The sequence below is a fragment of the Aulonocara stuartgranti genome (assembly GCF_965226115.1).
Source record: "Aulonocara stuartgranti genome assembly, chromosome: 9".
Classification (NCBI taxonomy): Eukaryota; Metazoa; Chordata; class Actinopteri; order Cichliformes; family Cichlidae; genus Aulonocara; species Aulonocara stuartgranti.
In genome coordinates this window covers 2626604-2640904 of record NC_138960.1, presented here as the reverse complement: position 1 = coordinate 2640904, position 14301 = coordinate 2626604, and the positions used below count along the sequence as shown (strand labels likewise).

Genomic DNA, 14301 nt, shown 5'->3' with positions numbered 1-14301 from the left:
TTCACAATAAAACAGGAAATGAGAACACCACACCAAGACGCAGACCTGACACTGAGAGACAGACACGAAATGACATATGAAACTAAACCCACATCGTAAACCCAGATAAACAGAAACATGGAACTCTAATAATAGAAATCATAATCATCACCATAACATGACAAGAGAACAAGAACACAATCCCTGATGCAAACTTAAATCAAAACACAATAAACTCAAAATACTGGGTCCAACGGACCCAGAACCGTGACATTCAGGTCCCTCTTCTGTGGAACCAGCTTCCAGTTGGGATTGGTGAGGCAGACACTCTCTACTCTACACTTCTCTACTTTGAAGATTAGGCTTCAAACTTTCCCTTTTACTAAAGCATATAGTTAGGGCTGGACCAGGTGACCCTGAATCCTCCCTTATTTATGCTGCAATAGATGTAGGCTGCCGGGGGATTCCCATGATGTGTTGAGTTTTTCCTTTCCAGTCACCTTACTCACTCACTATGTATTAACAGACCTCTCTGCATTCAATCATATCTGTTATTAATCTCTGTCTGTCTTCCACAGCATGTCTTTATCCTGTCTTCCTTCTTTCACCCCAACCGTCTGTGGGGTGAAAGAAGAACCTGAACCTGGTTCTGTCGGAGATTTCTGATTTCTTCCTGTTAAAAGCGAGATTTTCCTTCCCATTGTCACCAAAGGGATTGTTGGGTTTTGTATGTATTATTGCAGGGCAGGGGGTCCAATCTGGAGCCCCTAACCCTAAGGGTACATCTTTCACCATCTTACAATGCTGGGATTGCAGCCATTCCCCAACTCTCTGTGAAGGGTACTCGTGGAATTTGATCAATGGTCATGATTTGCATATTAATGATGAAGAAACTGACCTTACAGCCCATTGTTCATTCCGTGGGCTGTTTTCCGTCAGTGTGCAAATGTACTGTTTACTGAGAAGTCACTTGGAACACTGAAAACGCCACGTCCAGATGAACAGAATCAATTATGTTGGTACAAACAATTCACCACAAAAAAGACTCAATATTCAGGAAAATTCAGAAGTGCTTTAAACTGTGCAGTAAATATTTATGACAAACTCAAAACAATGTAACTTAAAACATACTGCAAAACAGTGCTGGCTCTCATCTCAGTGGGAGAAATTTTCATGGACATGTGCAGCTAGAATTTTACTTTGGAGGAAATGGGCTCAATGCAATTCTTAAGCATGTGTGCAAATGTCCGATGGATGGATGGACCTTTATTAATCCCTCGGCTCGGTTCCTCCGGGAAATTCAGTTTCCAGTAGCACAGCACCAACAGAAGTTGCATGTTGCAGATACGCTAAGGGAAATGAGAGTAAGGATATAAGCACAGGGCCCCACTCCACTGACGACCTGCTGCTGGCCAACACCCTCAACGACTTTTACTGCTGGTTTGATGAGACATCAAGCAGCCTTGACACCTCCACCTTCCCCAACAATAGAGACACTTTGGTCCATCATTCCCCCACCTCCCCACTCCCACCAGCACAGAGCCATCACCACCATCAAAGACTTCACCCACAGGAGCTCCCCCCTCACTCCACAGCTATGAGGATTTCACACCACCTTCTCCCACTACAACCCTTCATAATCTTGAAGCAGATGTGAGGAAGCAGTTTAACCCTTTAGACCTACCACAGAACCAAGTCTGCCTGAGCTTATCGTTATATTTTTACATGTTGTAGTGCCATTTCTGGGAGTATTTCAAGTTGCTATACAGCAATACAACCATTATATCCCAAATGTTTACAGAAGTATTTTTACACAAATTTCTAGTTAAAGAAATTTCAGAGGTTCATCCCTCAAAATTGTAAATGTAAAAAAGTTGCATAAAACAGTTTCCAAATTAATTTTGAGTGTCTTCATAGTTTTATTTTTGAGATACACCAATTTGTATATACTGCAGCCACCAACTTTGAAATTCTCATTTACATGACTTATTTAAACATTCTCGTCTTGAATGCAAAATTCTTAAAAAGATCTTTTATCCTTTTAAGAGTAAATAAATCTGAAAGCTGTTCCATCCTAAAAGAGGACAACAATGTGTAGTTTATGATGTTCTAAAGGTTTCAGCAGCTTTTTGAATTTGTCACACGTGTGGAAAGGTATGAGTGAGTCTTTGTATCTTACTGTTAGTGATGCTCGTCAGCACACAAACCCAGAGTTTCTCTACAGGAACACAGAGAGAGTTATTCCCTGTACTGTAAGGACACATTCAGCATTGTGCAGTAACTCCAGATCAGCCCAGTTAAATGATTACATGGATGTGAGTGTGATCGTCAGAGCAGCACTGATCAGTGTCAGGTTATAATGACCAAGGTGTACACAAACACTAAGTTTGAGTGTGTGCAGTGAGACTTCAGTCAAAGCATTTAACTGAGGTAAAATAAGCTGAACTCTACAGCTTGTTGTGGTCCCCTGTGGCTTGACACGCCTTCCATCTGTTCTCCAGCATTTTCAATTACAGTCATAAAATATCTCCACATGTTGCTCCTCTTTCTCACTCTCTGCAGTCCAAATGCGTCTTCTGAGCGCATCTGAGTCACGTGACGGCACAGTAACAAATCCCAGCAGGGCAGGAAGAAGGGGGCGGAGCAAAGTGCGTCTGCCGCATAAGAAGAGGTGTTCACCCAGACAGAGCTGCTTTTTCATCCACAGCGAGTAAAGAAGTGAATCTACAGGAGAGAAACAAACTAACGTACCGATCAAAAACCACTACCAACGTCTGGATAAATATCTGCATCGATCCGCCCACCCTTGTCTCCTGGATCGTAGCTGAGAGAAAGAGTTGCAGCTTCATCACGGACTTTCTCTCGGTTTGTGGGCTCATCTAAAGGTAAGCACCGAGCTAACTTCAACACTTGATTTACTAACCCTGCGCAAATTTGCAGAAATCCCCTGAACCCAACACCTACTAGAATTTCTGACTTTTTTATTTTCTGGTGAAAGTCCCGAGGTGTTAATCACCCCTGCTGAGATTTGTACAGGTCATATGCTCGATTCACATCCTGCTTTTGTTGTGCAAAGCACCCATTGTCTTTGAGGCCTGGCACATTTGCTTTTGCACACACATACAAACGCTGCAAATCTGTGTTTATTTGACAGTGTAAGACAAAAGCAGCAAAAATAAAAACTGTTCCAAGAGTACAGTCTTAAAGGCTCACTATACAAACAATCTGGAGACATAAATATGGACACGTGTATTGAAAAATATTGATATATATATATATTAGGGCTGCCACGATTAGTCAACTAGTCTCGATTACGTCAACAATCAAATTCGTCAACGACTAATTTAATAGTCCACACGTCGTTTGAAGCTGTATGTGTGTGTGTGTGTGTGTGTGTGTGTGTGTGTGTGTGTGTGTGTATATATATATATATATATATATATATATATATATATATATATATATATATATATATATATATATATATATATATATATATACATATATATATATATATATATATATATATACATATATATATATATATATATATATATACCGTATTTTCACAACCATAAGGCGCACTTAAAAGTCTTAGATTTTCTTCAAAAAGTGCGGCGCGCATTGCGCCCTGTGTGTTGTAATGAGGACGTAGTAGAGAACACCATGAGAACGCTAAAGGGTGAAGTGTGTGCGTTGACTTTATCGCACATACCTGTATAAATGAACAGGTATGTGCGTTATGCAGGACATCGTTGTTTTAACATCCCTGAAAATGGCAAAGAGACACGCTTACGAAGCACAGTTTAAACTGAAGGCCATCAGCTACGCGGAGGAACATGGAAATCGAGCAGCGGCGAGAGAATTTAAGATTAACGAATCGATGGTTCGCAAATGGAGGAAGCTGGAAAACAAGCTCCGGCAGGTCAAGAAAACGCAGCTGAGTTTCCGCGGACATAAGGCGAGGTGTCCCGAGTTGGAGGAAAGACTCGAGCGGTGGATCATCGAGCAAAGAACGAGCGGGAGAAGCGTTTCGACGGTCACCATTCGGCTAAAAGCACTTTCACTAGCTGAAGAGATGAACATTGAACATTTCCAAGGAGGTCCGTCTTGGTGCTTTCGTTTTATGAAACGGTGTCATTTTTCCATCCGGACCAGGACTACGGTAGCGCAGCAACTTCCAGCGGATTATAAGGAAAAGCTCCTACTGCAGCAAACACATCGGCGACAAACACATCCAGCCCAGCCACATCACAAACATGGACGAGGTCCCGCTCACTTTTGACATCCCGGTGAGTCACACTGTGGAGAAGAAGGGGACCAGCACGGTAGCAATACGCACAACGGGCTATGAAAAGTCTTCTTTTACTGTTGTGCTTGGCTGCCATGCTAATGGACAGAAACTGCCGCCTATGGTGATTTTTAAGCGAAAGACTTTGCCTAAAGAGAAGTTTCCAGCAGGAATCATCATTAAGGCAAATGAAAAGGGCTGGATGGATGAGGAAATGATGAAAGAGTGGCTGAGGGAGGTGTATGTAAGGAGACCAGGTGGTTTTTTCCACGCATCGCTCTTAATCTGTGACTCTATGCGTGCCCATCTCACAGCCGATGTGAAAGAACTAGTGAAACGAATGAACTGTGAGCTTGCTGTCATTCCAGGAGGCCTGACAAAGGAACTCCAACCGCTGGACATCGGTGTGAATCGCCCGTTCAAAGTAAGGCTGCGAGCGGCCTGGGAGCGATGGATGACCGATGGAGACCACAGTTTCACCAAGAGTGGAAGGCAGCGCCGGGCGAGTTATGCCACAATTTGCCAATGGATTGTAGATGCTTGGGCTAACATGTCTGCTGGCACTGTTGTTCGAGCTTTCGCAAAAGCCGACATCATTTCCGAGGAGCCGCACGGCACGGAAAGTGACTCTGACAGTAAAGAAAGTGAACCTGGCATGTTTGATGGAGATTTATGTCCGGTTGGTTAGCCACCACCATTTTGTCAGTCTGTATCTGGAAGTCCCACAGGATCTTAGCTCGGTCATTCTCCACCACCCTTGGGGGCATCTCCCATTTTGACCTCGGGACTTCCAGGTTATACTCGGCACAGATGTTCCTGTACACTATGCCGGCCACCTGGTTATGGCGTTCCATGTATGCCTTGCCTGCTAGCATCTTGCACCCTGCTGTTATGTGCTGGATTGTCTCTGGGGCATCTTTACATTGGTGCCTGGTCTTGCCTGGTGTGATAGACCCCAGCCTCTATGGATCTTGTACTCAGAGCTTGTTCTTGTGCTGCCATGATTAGTGCCTCTGTGCTGTCTTTCAGTCCAGCTTTGTCCAGCCACTGGTAAGATTTCTGGATATCAGCCACCTCCTCTATCTGCTGGTGGTACATACCGTGCAGGGGCCTGTCCTTCCATGATGGTTCCTCGTCTCCCTCCTCTTTCTTGGGTTTCTGCTGCCTGAGGTATTCACTGAGCACTGGGTCAGTTGGGGCCATCTTTCCAATGTATTCTTGGATGTTCGTTGTCTCATCCTGGACTGTGGTGCTGACACTCACCAGTCCTCGGCCCCCTTCCTTCTGCTTAGCGTACAGCCTCAGGGTGCTGGACTTGGGGTGAAACCCTCCATGCATGGTAAGGAGCTTTCTTGTCTTTATGCCAGTGGCTTCTATCTCCTCCTTTGGCCAGCCTATTACCCCAGCAGGGTACCTGATCACGTGTTGATGGCCCGGATCTTGTTCTTACCATTCAGCTGACTCCTCAGGACTTGCCTGACCCTCTGCAGGTACTTGGTGGTTGCAGCTTTTCTAGCGGCCTCTTCATGGTTCCCATTCGCCTGCGGGATCCCCAGGTACTTGTAACTGTCCTCTGTGTCTGCAATGTTGCCTTCTGGTAGTTCAATCCCCTCAGTTCTGACTACCTTCCCTCTCTTTGTTACCATCCGACTACACTTCTCCAGTCCGAACGACATTCCAATGTCATTGCTGTATAGCCTGGTAGTGTGGATCAGTGAATCGATGTCTCGTTCACTCTTGGCATACAGCTTGATGTCATCCATGTACAGGAGGTGGCTGACAACTGCTCCGTTCCGTAGTCGGTATCCGTAGCCAGTCTTGTTAATGATCTCACTGAGGGGGTTCAGGCCTATGCAGAACAGCAGTGGGGACAGAGCATTTCCTTGATAGATCCCGCACTTGATGGTGACTTGTGCTATGGGCTTGGAGTTGGTGTTGTACGCCACATCCCCATTGAGTTCCTGATGAAGGCTCTTAGGGTCCCATTGATCTTGTACAATTCTAGGCATTCCAGTATGCAGCTGTGGGGCATTGAGTCATAGGCCTTCTTGTAATCAATCCAGGCAGTGCACAGGTTGGTCAGTCTGGTCTTGCAGTCTCGGCTGACTGTTCTGTCTACCAGTAGCTGGTGTTTTGCGCCTCTGGTATTTTTGCCAATTCCTTTCTGTGTCCCACTCATGTATTGACCCATGTGCCTGTTCATCTTAGCCGATATGATGCCTGACAGGAGCTTCCATGTAGTACTGAGGCAGGTTATTAGTCGGTAGTTGGAGGGGACCGGTCCCTTCTTGGGGTCCTTGGGGATCAGGACCATCCGACCTTCGGTTAGCCATTCCGGGTGTCTCTCGTTAACTAGCAGCTGGTTCATTTGTGCTGCCAGACGCTTGTGGAGTGCAGTCAGCTTCTTTAGCCAGTAGGCGTGAACCATGTCGGGCCCTGGTGCTGTCCAACTCTTCATACTGGAGACCCTTTCTTGGATATCTGCCACTGTGATGGTTACTGGACCCTGTTCAGGGAGGTCGCTGTGGTCTGCCCTCAGATCCACTAGCCACTGAGCATTGCCGTTATGGGTTGCGTCCTTCTCCCATATGCTCTTCCAGTATTGCTCCGTCTCCAGCCTTGGTGGTGCTGTTCTCTTATTATTGTTCCCTTGCCACTGAGAGTTCTGTGGAGAACAGCTGGTTTATTCTCCTGCCTTCTATCTCTCTGGTGTACCTCCTCAAGCGGCTGGCCAAGGCTGTGAGTCTTTGCTCGGCAGTTTCCAAGGCCTCAGGTATGGACAGCTGGCTGTATTTCTTATGCACCTTCTTTGTCGCACCTTTCTGCAACTCTGTTAGTTGGCTAACCTCCCTCCGTGCTACTTTGATCTTGCCCTCTAGCCTCCTTCTCCATGGAGGGTACTGCCCCTTGTGGCTGTTCAACTTGTAGCCAAGCATCTCACTGATCACTGCTGCCGTATTGTAGATCAGCTTGTTAGTGTCGGTAATCGTGGTTGTAGGTATTGTCCGTAGTGCTGCATTAACATCATCTAGCAGACCTTCTGAGGTTACTTCATGTAATCTTGGTAACCGGCTACGGGGGATCCAGGTTTCAAGCTCCTATTTTTCAGGTCAGTTCCTCTCGCACTCAACGATCCTTCTCCTATCGCACTTGGGGCTAATCTCGGGTGGGGGTGATGATATCTCCCCCCTGACCTGGCGTCCTGACTCCTCCTTGCCATAGCATGTGTGTTCTGTTGTACCTCATCAATCTCTAGCTGTGATATCAGTCCCTTCTTTCGAATGTTGGAACACTGAGCTACTAGTTGTTTCGCCTTCATTGTGGATGTTGGGTATCGAAGAATCCATAGGTCTGTCATCCTATTCATGTAGCCCCTTCCGCCGGGGTTACTTGCGTAGTAGCATTCCATCAACGCCCTGTTTTCGTCTCTTGCCCACCGATGCCTTCTTGTTCCAGTAGCCCACTTTTCGTCAGGGTGCCCTGGTTCCTCAACACCTGACGCGGACCTTGTTGATCCGGGCGACGTCCGAGCCGGCATGCCTTCATATTTATCTGTCTCACTCATGTCTGCGGTAGGCTCGCTTAGCATAGGGGATCTAGCCTTAGGACCCTTACTGGATACAGACGCCCCAGGCAGGAATGGAACGTGCGATCCTGGGTTCCAAAGGCGTGTAGTCCACTACGCTATACACACACACACACACACTCACTCACTCACTCACTCACTCACTCACTCACTCACACTTGGAATTAAGCACATTTATTTAAAATGAAAAGCATGTTGTATGCAACACATCACAGAATAAATAATTATGAGAAAAAAATGTAAACAGTGACAGTGCAACTCAAGTATTGTTTTCAGTTTATTGTAAACTCTACCGCTTTGGACAACACAAGGGGCATTAATAAACATCTTTGCTATTTAGTGCACAATATTTGAATAAACTAACAACATCCACCGACATAGAACTGTGGCAGTCAGTGCAACTGAGGTAGGTATTAACATCAAGTCTAAGATGACTCACTTAATGGAGAGAAAAAGTGAGTGGCAGGTTTTTTTTTTTTTTTATAAGAAAAGTAGCTTTTCTGCATTATCAGCAGTCAGACTGTTTCTGTTTTCATCTATAATGTGTGACACTGAGCTAAAAAGACTTTCACTTTCCACACTGCTACATGGGGATGAGAGGTATTTACTCGTCTGTTTCTCTGTTTAGAAGTCTCACAAGCACAGTCACAGCTGGGATGACATCAGAGGCTAGTGCGTCGTAGCTGCTCACTTTTTTAGTTAGTTCCTCAAAGGGGGCGAGGATGGCAACAGTCGTCTCCGTAAGAGCCCATTGGTGAGCGGTGAGATAGTCAGGGAGTTCGTGCTCAGAAACGCCCAGAACTCGCTTTTGCTCAATGAGGGACTGGAGCATGTAATACGTGCTGTTCCAGCGCGTCTGTACGTCCTGCTGCAGTCTCTTTTTTTGGCTGGTTGACCTGTCCCTGAATGTCCTCGAGGCGGGAGTAGGCTAAGGCGGAATGTTTAAAATGCCCAACTATTTTCCGTTCCACTGCTATAGCATCAGCTATGCTCCTCTGTGCTAATAAGCGTGGGTAAATAAGCGTGGGTAAACTCTTTTACATCATGTGCTAATCTCACTGGGCAGGCGTACAGACACTTTGCAGGCCAAATGTCTCTCACCTTTGCCCTAGAAACAAGTCTAATATTTATCTGTGTCTGTAAGTGTGTTTGCATTGACCCTCAAAAGACTGAATGCCAACTCTCATGAGCACATTTGCAATGTGTGTATGAAAAGAAGTGTAACTACTTATTCAATAAAAGGTCACAAAATACCACTAATAAAAGGCCGGTTAGAATAATGAATTTCCCACAACTCACTGCCTCTGTTTGTATCTCTGTCACTGCAGGACCAACGTGGATCGAGAAGTCAACGCTCTCAGGAGCCCGACAAATTCGTTGAAGAAAGAAGTGGAAGAAAAAAATACAACTGTGACGAGTTTGGGAAAGATTTTACTGTGAAAGCTTCCCTAAAAATGCATCAGGTCATCCACACTGGAGAGAGACCGTTCAGCTGTGACGAGTGTGGAAAGTCTTTTACCCACTCTGGAAGCTTAAAAACACACCAACTCATCCACACTGGAGAGAGACTGTTCAGCTGTGACGAGTGTGGAAAGTCTTTTACCCACTCTCGAAACTTAAAAACACACCAACTGATCCACACTGGAGAGAGACCGTTCAGCTGTGACGAGTGTGGAAAGTCTTTTACCCACTCTCGAAACTTGAAAGCACACCAACTGATCCACACTGGAGAGAGACCGTTCAGCTGTGACGAGTGTGGAAAGTCTTTTACCCAATCTGGAAACTTGAAAGCACACCAACTCATCCACACTGGAGAGAGACCGTTCAGCTGTGACGAGTGTGGAAAGTCTTTTACCCGCTCTGGAAGCTTAAAAACACACCAACTCATCCACACTGGAGAGAGACTGTTCAGCTGTGAGCAGTGTGGAAAGTCTTTTACCCACGCTGGAAGCTTAAAAACACACCAACTCATCCACACTGGAGAGAGACCGTTCAGCTGTGATGAGTGTGGAAAGTCTTTTACCCACTCTGGAAGCTTAAAAATACACCAACTCATCCACACTGGAGAGAGACCGTTCAGCTGTGATGAGTGTGGAAAGTCTTTTACCCACTCTGGAAACTTAAAAACACACCAACTCATCCACACTGGAGAGAGACCGTTCAGCTGTGACGAGTGTGGAAAGTCTTTTACCCACTCTGGAAGCTTAAAAACACACCAACTCATCCACAGTGGAGTTAAAGCGTACAGCTGTGATCAGTGTGGCAGAGCTTTTACTCGCAGTAGCAGCTTACAGAGCCATCTAGTTACCCACTCTGGAATTAAGGCATACAGCTGTGACATTTGTGGAAAAACCTTCAGCCAGATAGGGAGCCGAAATACACACCTACGCATTCACACCAGACATGATGTGTACTGCTGTGAGCAGTGTGGCAAACACTTTGCTACAAACACAGAGTTACGATGTCACATGTTTACCCACTCTGAGGAGAGACCTTATAAATGTGACCTGTGTGAGAAGACTTTTAAATCTCCACGTTACCTGAAAGCACACCAACAGATCCACACTAGAAAGACTCTACAAGTGCAGCTACTGTGAGGTATGTATTTTTGTTTTTATGTTGTCAGCCCGACTGTTTGAAACAACTCTGCTCATCAAATTGTGTTAGCATGTTAGCATGTTAGCATGGAAAGGCAGCTCTGAATGATTATTCAGACTCTGATCACAGGTTTTTAGGGATAGTGTTTGAGAATTGTATTACTGTTATTGTAGCATTAAACTATTAATTTAATGTTTTTACTCTTATGGTTTTTATAGCACATTAAATTGAGCTGAGTGTGACAATGTAAACAGTAAAATGTAATTGGACTTTGGCAGAGATGCTCTTTATCTCAGGCGACGTTCAGGATAAAAATGTTGACGGACTGACTTACACTGTCTTTGTGTCTTTGTTTAGAAGCAGAGCAACACAGATGGATCAAGTTCTCAACCCTGTCATCGCTGCGGGAAAGACTTTTGTTGTGACCTTTGTGGAAAAACTTGAAGTCATTGAAGGACTCTGAAAATATATCAACGTAGACACACTGGAGACGAAATGAACTACTGTAAAGAAAGCACTTCAAAGCACTTCAAACAATATGAAGTCATTCACAGTGGCGTTAAAAAGCATGTCTGCGATCAGTGTGGGTCATCCTTCATCAGTGCACGTCAGCTTGAAAAGCATAAACGAGTCCACACATGAGAGAAACCATACAAGTGCAGACACTGTGACAAAACCTTTTCCCAATCATGTGATCATACTAAGCATGAACGCAGACACATGAAAGAGAACTTCATCTGTGAAAGAGTTTGAGTAATCTCAGTTCATACTCCACTCACAAACGATTCCATGTTACAAATAAACTGTTACGTCTTGATTCCCGCTTTTACGTTAATCTTGTAAACAGTACATTTGCATAACGACTGAAACCGGCCCAATGAGTGAACAATGGGCTGTGAGGTCAGTTTCTTCATCATTAATATGCAAATTCTTATGGCCATTGATCAACAACCACTGATCAATGGCCATGAGTACCATTCACAGAGTAAAAATTTGCATAATGATTATGAAGGAACTGTTTTACTGTTACCAATGTTCAAAAACGTTTACTAAATTATCTCCTCTGTGCAAACATCAGCGTGATGCAGGACTGAAATCACTCCCATCTCTGGATCAAAGTGAATCTGCAGAGACAGAAAGATCCTCTTCTGGTTTCAGGGTCAGACTTAAACCCTTGAGATCAGGCTCCACAGAGTTCAGGTGGAGTCTTCTGTAAAGATCTGATGAGGCACCTATGAATGAAAATGTGCCTCTCGTTACATTTTAAGCTTTCTAAACTGTTCTACTGTAGTGTTTGTGTTGAGTGGTTAGCTTTGTTCCAGCAGTTTGATTAAGAAATCTGTTTCCTGTTAAATTTTTATTGAATGCATTGATCCAGGTGTTCTGCAGTTTTTTTTTCAGCTTGTTTGTGTAATGAAATCCTGCAACAGTTAAACCAAAATTTTACATGTTAAATAAAGAAATGGTTTACTGACAAAGAGTTTGAGCCGTGATGTCATTTCCTGTATATCAGAGCAACACCTGAAGTGACCAGTGTTTAAAGTCAGTCAAATTTTGTGTCAGCATGACCTTGTGAAAACTGCTTGGCGATGCTTCACTATGTTATCTGCTCACTGTTGGGGCGTAGAAGGACGAAACTCCCAGGGTGACCAGTGCCAGGAGCTTCCTGATGCAGAGAGTTGAGTGTGGGGGATATAAAGGAGAAGCTGAGGCATCCCAAGGTTAAAGCTGGCATAACTGAACTTTAATGTTTGATGTGTGTTTTGGTTCTCCTGCGTACAGTAATTAATAGCTTGAACACAGCAGAGCTTGATATAAAGACCTTACAAATGAATTGAATTAAATTGGTTATTTAGTAGGTCTAAAGGGATAAACTGCGTCCTCACATCTGCTTCATGAATATGAAGGGTTGTAGTGGGAGAAGGTGGTGTGAAGTCCTCATAGGTGTGAAGTGAGAAGGGGGCTCCTGTGGGTGAAGTCTTTGATAGCGTCGATGGCTCTGTTGTGGGGGGAGTGGGGAAGGTGGGAGGATGAGTGACCAAAGTGTCTCTATTGAGGTGTGAAAGCTGCTCGATGTCTCATCAAACCGGCAGTAAAAGTCATTGAGGGTGTTGGCCAACAGCAAGTCGTCAGTGGAGTGGGGCTGTGTGCTTCCTGAAGTGAAAATCTGGCATTTAAAGATGAATGGGGAAAACTCGCTCACAGCTGACTAATGAACATTTGCATGCATGCTTAAGAACTGCATTGACCACATTTCACCCAAGGTTTAAAATTCTGCCTGCAAATGTCAGAGGTCTGTGTCCATATTTTCTCCAGCATACGGGGGATTCCCATCATAATGAGTCTTTTGGTAAGAGGTGATAAAGAACCTAATCAAAATTTCCATCCAAATTCCCTCCATCTTTGTGAGCTAGTGCATTTCAATTGTTGTTTATGTTATGCACACTCCTCCCTCCTTCTCCCATCTTATTTGTAAAAAATGTATACAAACAGGAAATGTGTTTTTTGTTGACGTCACCACTATATGCCTTTTTGAGCATTGCTATCAAATCTACATTAGTGTCCGACACCACTCTAATTGTCCTCTTTATATAGTGTCTTATTAACAAGTATCGGCATAAATCCTGTCTTTCCAGATTGTATTTTTGTTTCAATGTATCAACACTAATTAAATTTCCATCTTTAATCAAGCTATCAAATGTAGGCAATCCTTTAGCAGACAAACTTTTGAGACATGAGTCCAATTTTTGGGGGGTAATGTCTGAGACATAAGCAAACCATTTAAATAATACCAAGTCTTGTTCTAGTTTGAATCCAAATATATATATTGTTAATTAAATGTTAAATAAAAAATATAAAAAGTTGCATTTCCTGCGAAAATGCAGTGTAGTGGAATCTGATGAAAACGGCAGGAAAATCTCCCTTTTAACAGGAAAGCAGAACTCTCAAATAACCAGGAAGGGGCGGCCATCTGTCACAACTGGTTGGGGTGAGAGAAGGAAGACAGGAGAAAAGACAGACAGAGACTAATAACAAGTATGATTCAATGCAGAGAGGTCTATTAACAGTGTTGGGAAGGTTACTTTTAAAATGTATTCCACTACAGATTACAGAACTTTGTTGTCTGGGTCAAGTTTGCTAGCCAGAGACAGAGAGAGGCGTTGAAAGGCTCCAACGGAGCTTATTGTTTGGGAGGAAAACACGAACACAGTGTACAGTCGAGTCTTAATAGCGTACTTACAACTGGGCTTTTGGCTGCAGTGATTATTATTGTATTTACATGCTTCCAGCTCGCGTTTCTGCTCTATGACAACTTGTACTTTTCTCCTTTTTCTCCCTCCTCGCTCACAGACACATCACGGGTATGGCAGTCCATTCTCCCTGCAGCACGGACTGCACTGCCCATGAGGCTGCATTCTTTAGAGCTATGCTTGTAACACTCTCTTATTGCCTTCATATTATTTTTAAAAATATTTCTTCACTTCATATGAGATGCGAGATTGAGACACAGGCATTGTATTTTTTCACAGCCCGGTTAAAGGCTTTGGCTGAATTTACACTTCACACATTTTAATATCAAACTTAGTGTTTGTGTACACCTTGGTCATTATAACCTGACACTGATCAGTGCTGCTCTGACGATCACACTCACATCCATGTAATCATTTAACTGGGCTGATCTGGAGTTACTGCACAATGCTGAATGTGTCCTTACAGTACAGGGAATAACTCTCTCTGTGTTCCTGTAGAGAAACTCTGGGTTTGTGTGCTGACGAGCATCACTCACAGTAAGATACAAAGACTCACTCATACATTTCCACACGTGTGACAAATTCAAAAAGCTGCT

At 44.1% G+C, this 14301-nt stretch overlaps 1 protein-coding gene across 1 annotated transcript; it reads left to right on the top strand.

The window, feature by feature from the left end:
- Window positions 1-2547: 2547 nt before the first annotated feature.
- Window positions 2548-10453, top strand: LOC309714572 (uncharacterized protein; the record flags this gene model as incomplete). Its single annotated transcript, XM_082547116.1, has 2 exons — window positions 2548-2864; window positions 9185-10453. The coding sequence occupies exon 2, from the start codon at window positions 9311-9313 to the stop codon at window positions 10451-10453; it is 1143 nt and encodes a 380-aa protein (XP_082403242.1). The 5' UTR covers window positions 2548-2864; window positions 9185-9310.
- Between the last annotated feature and the right edge of the window lie 3848 nt (window positions 10454-14301).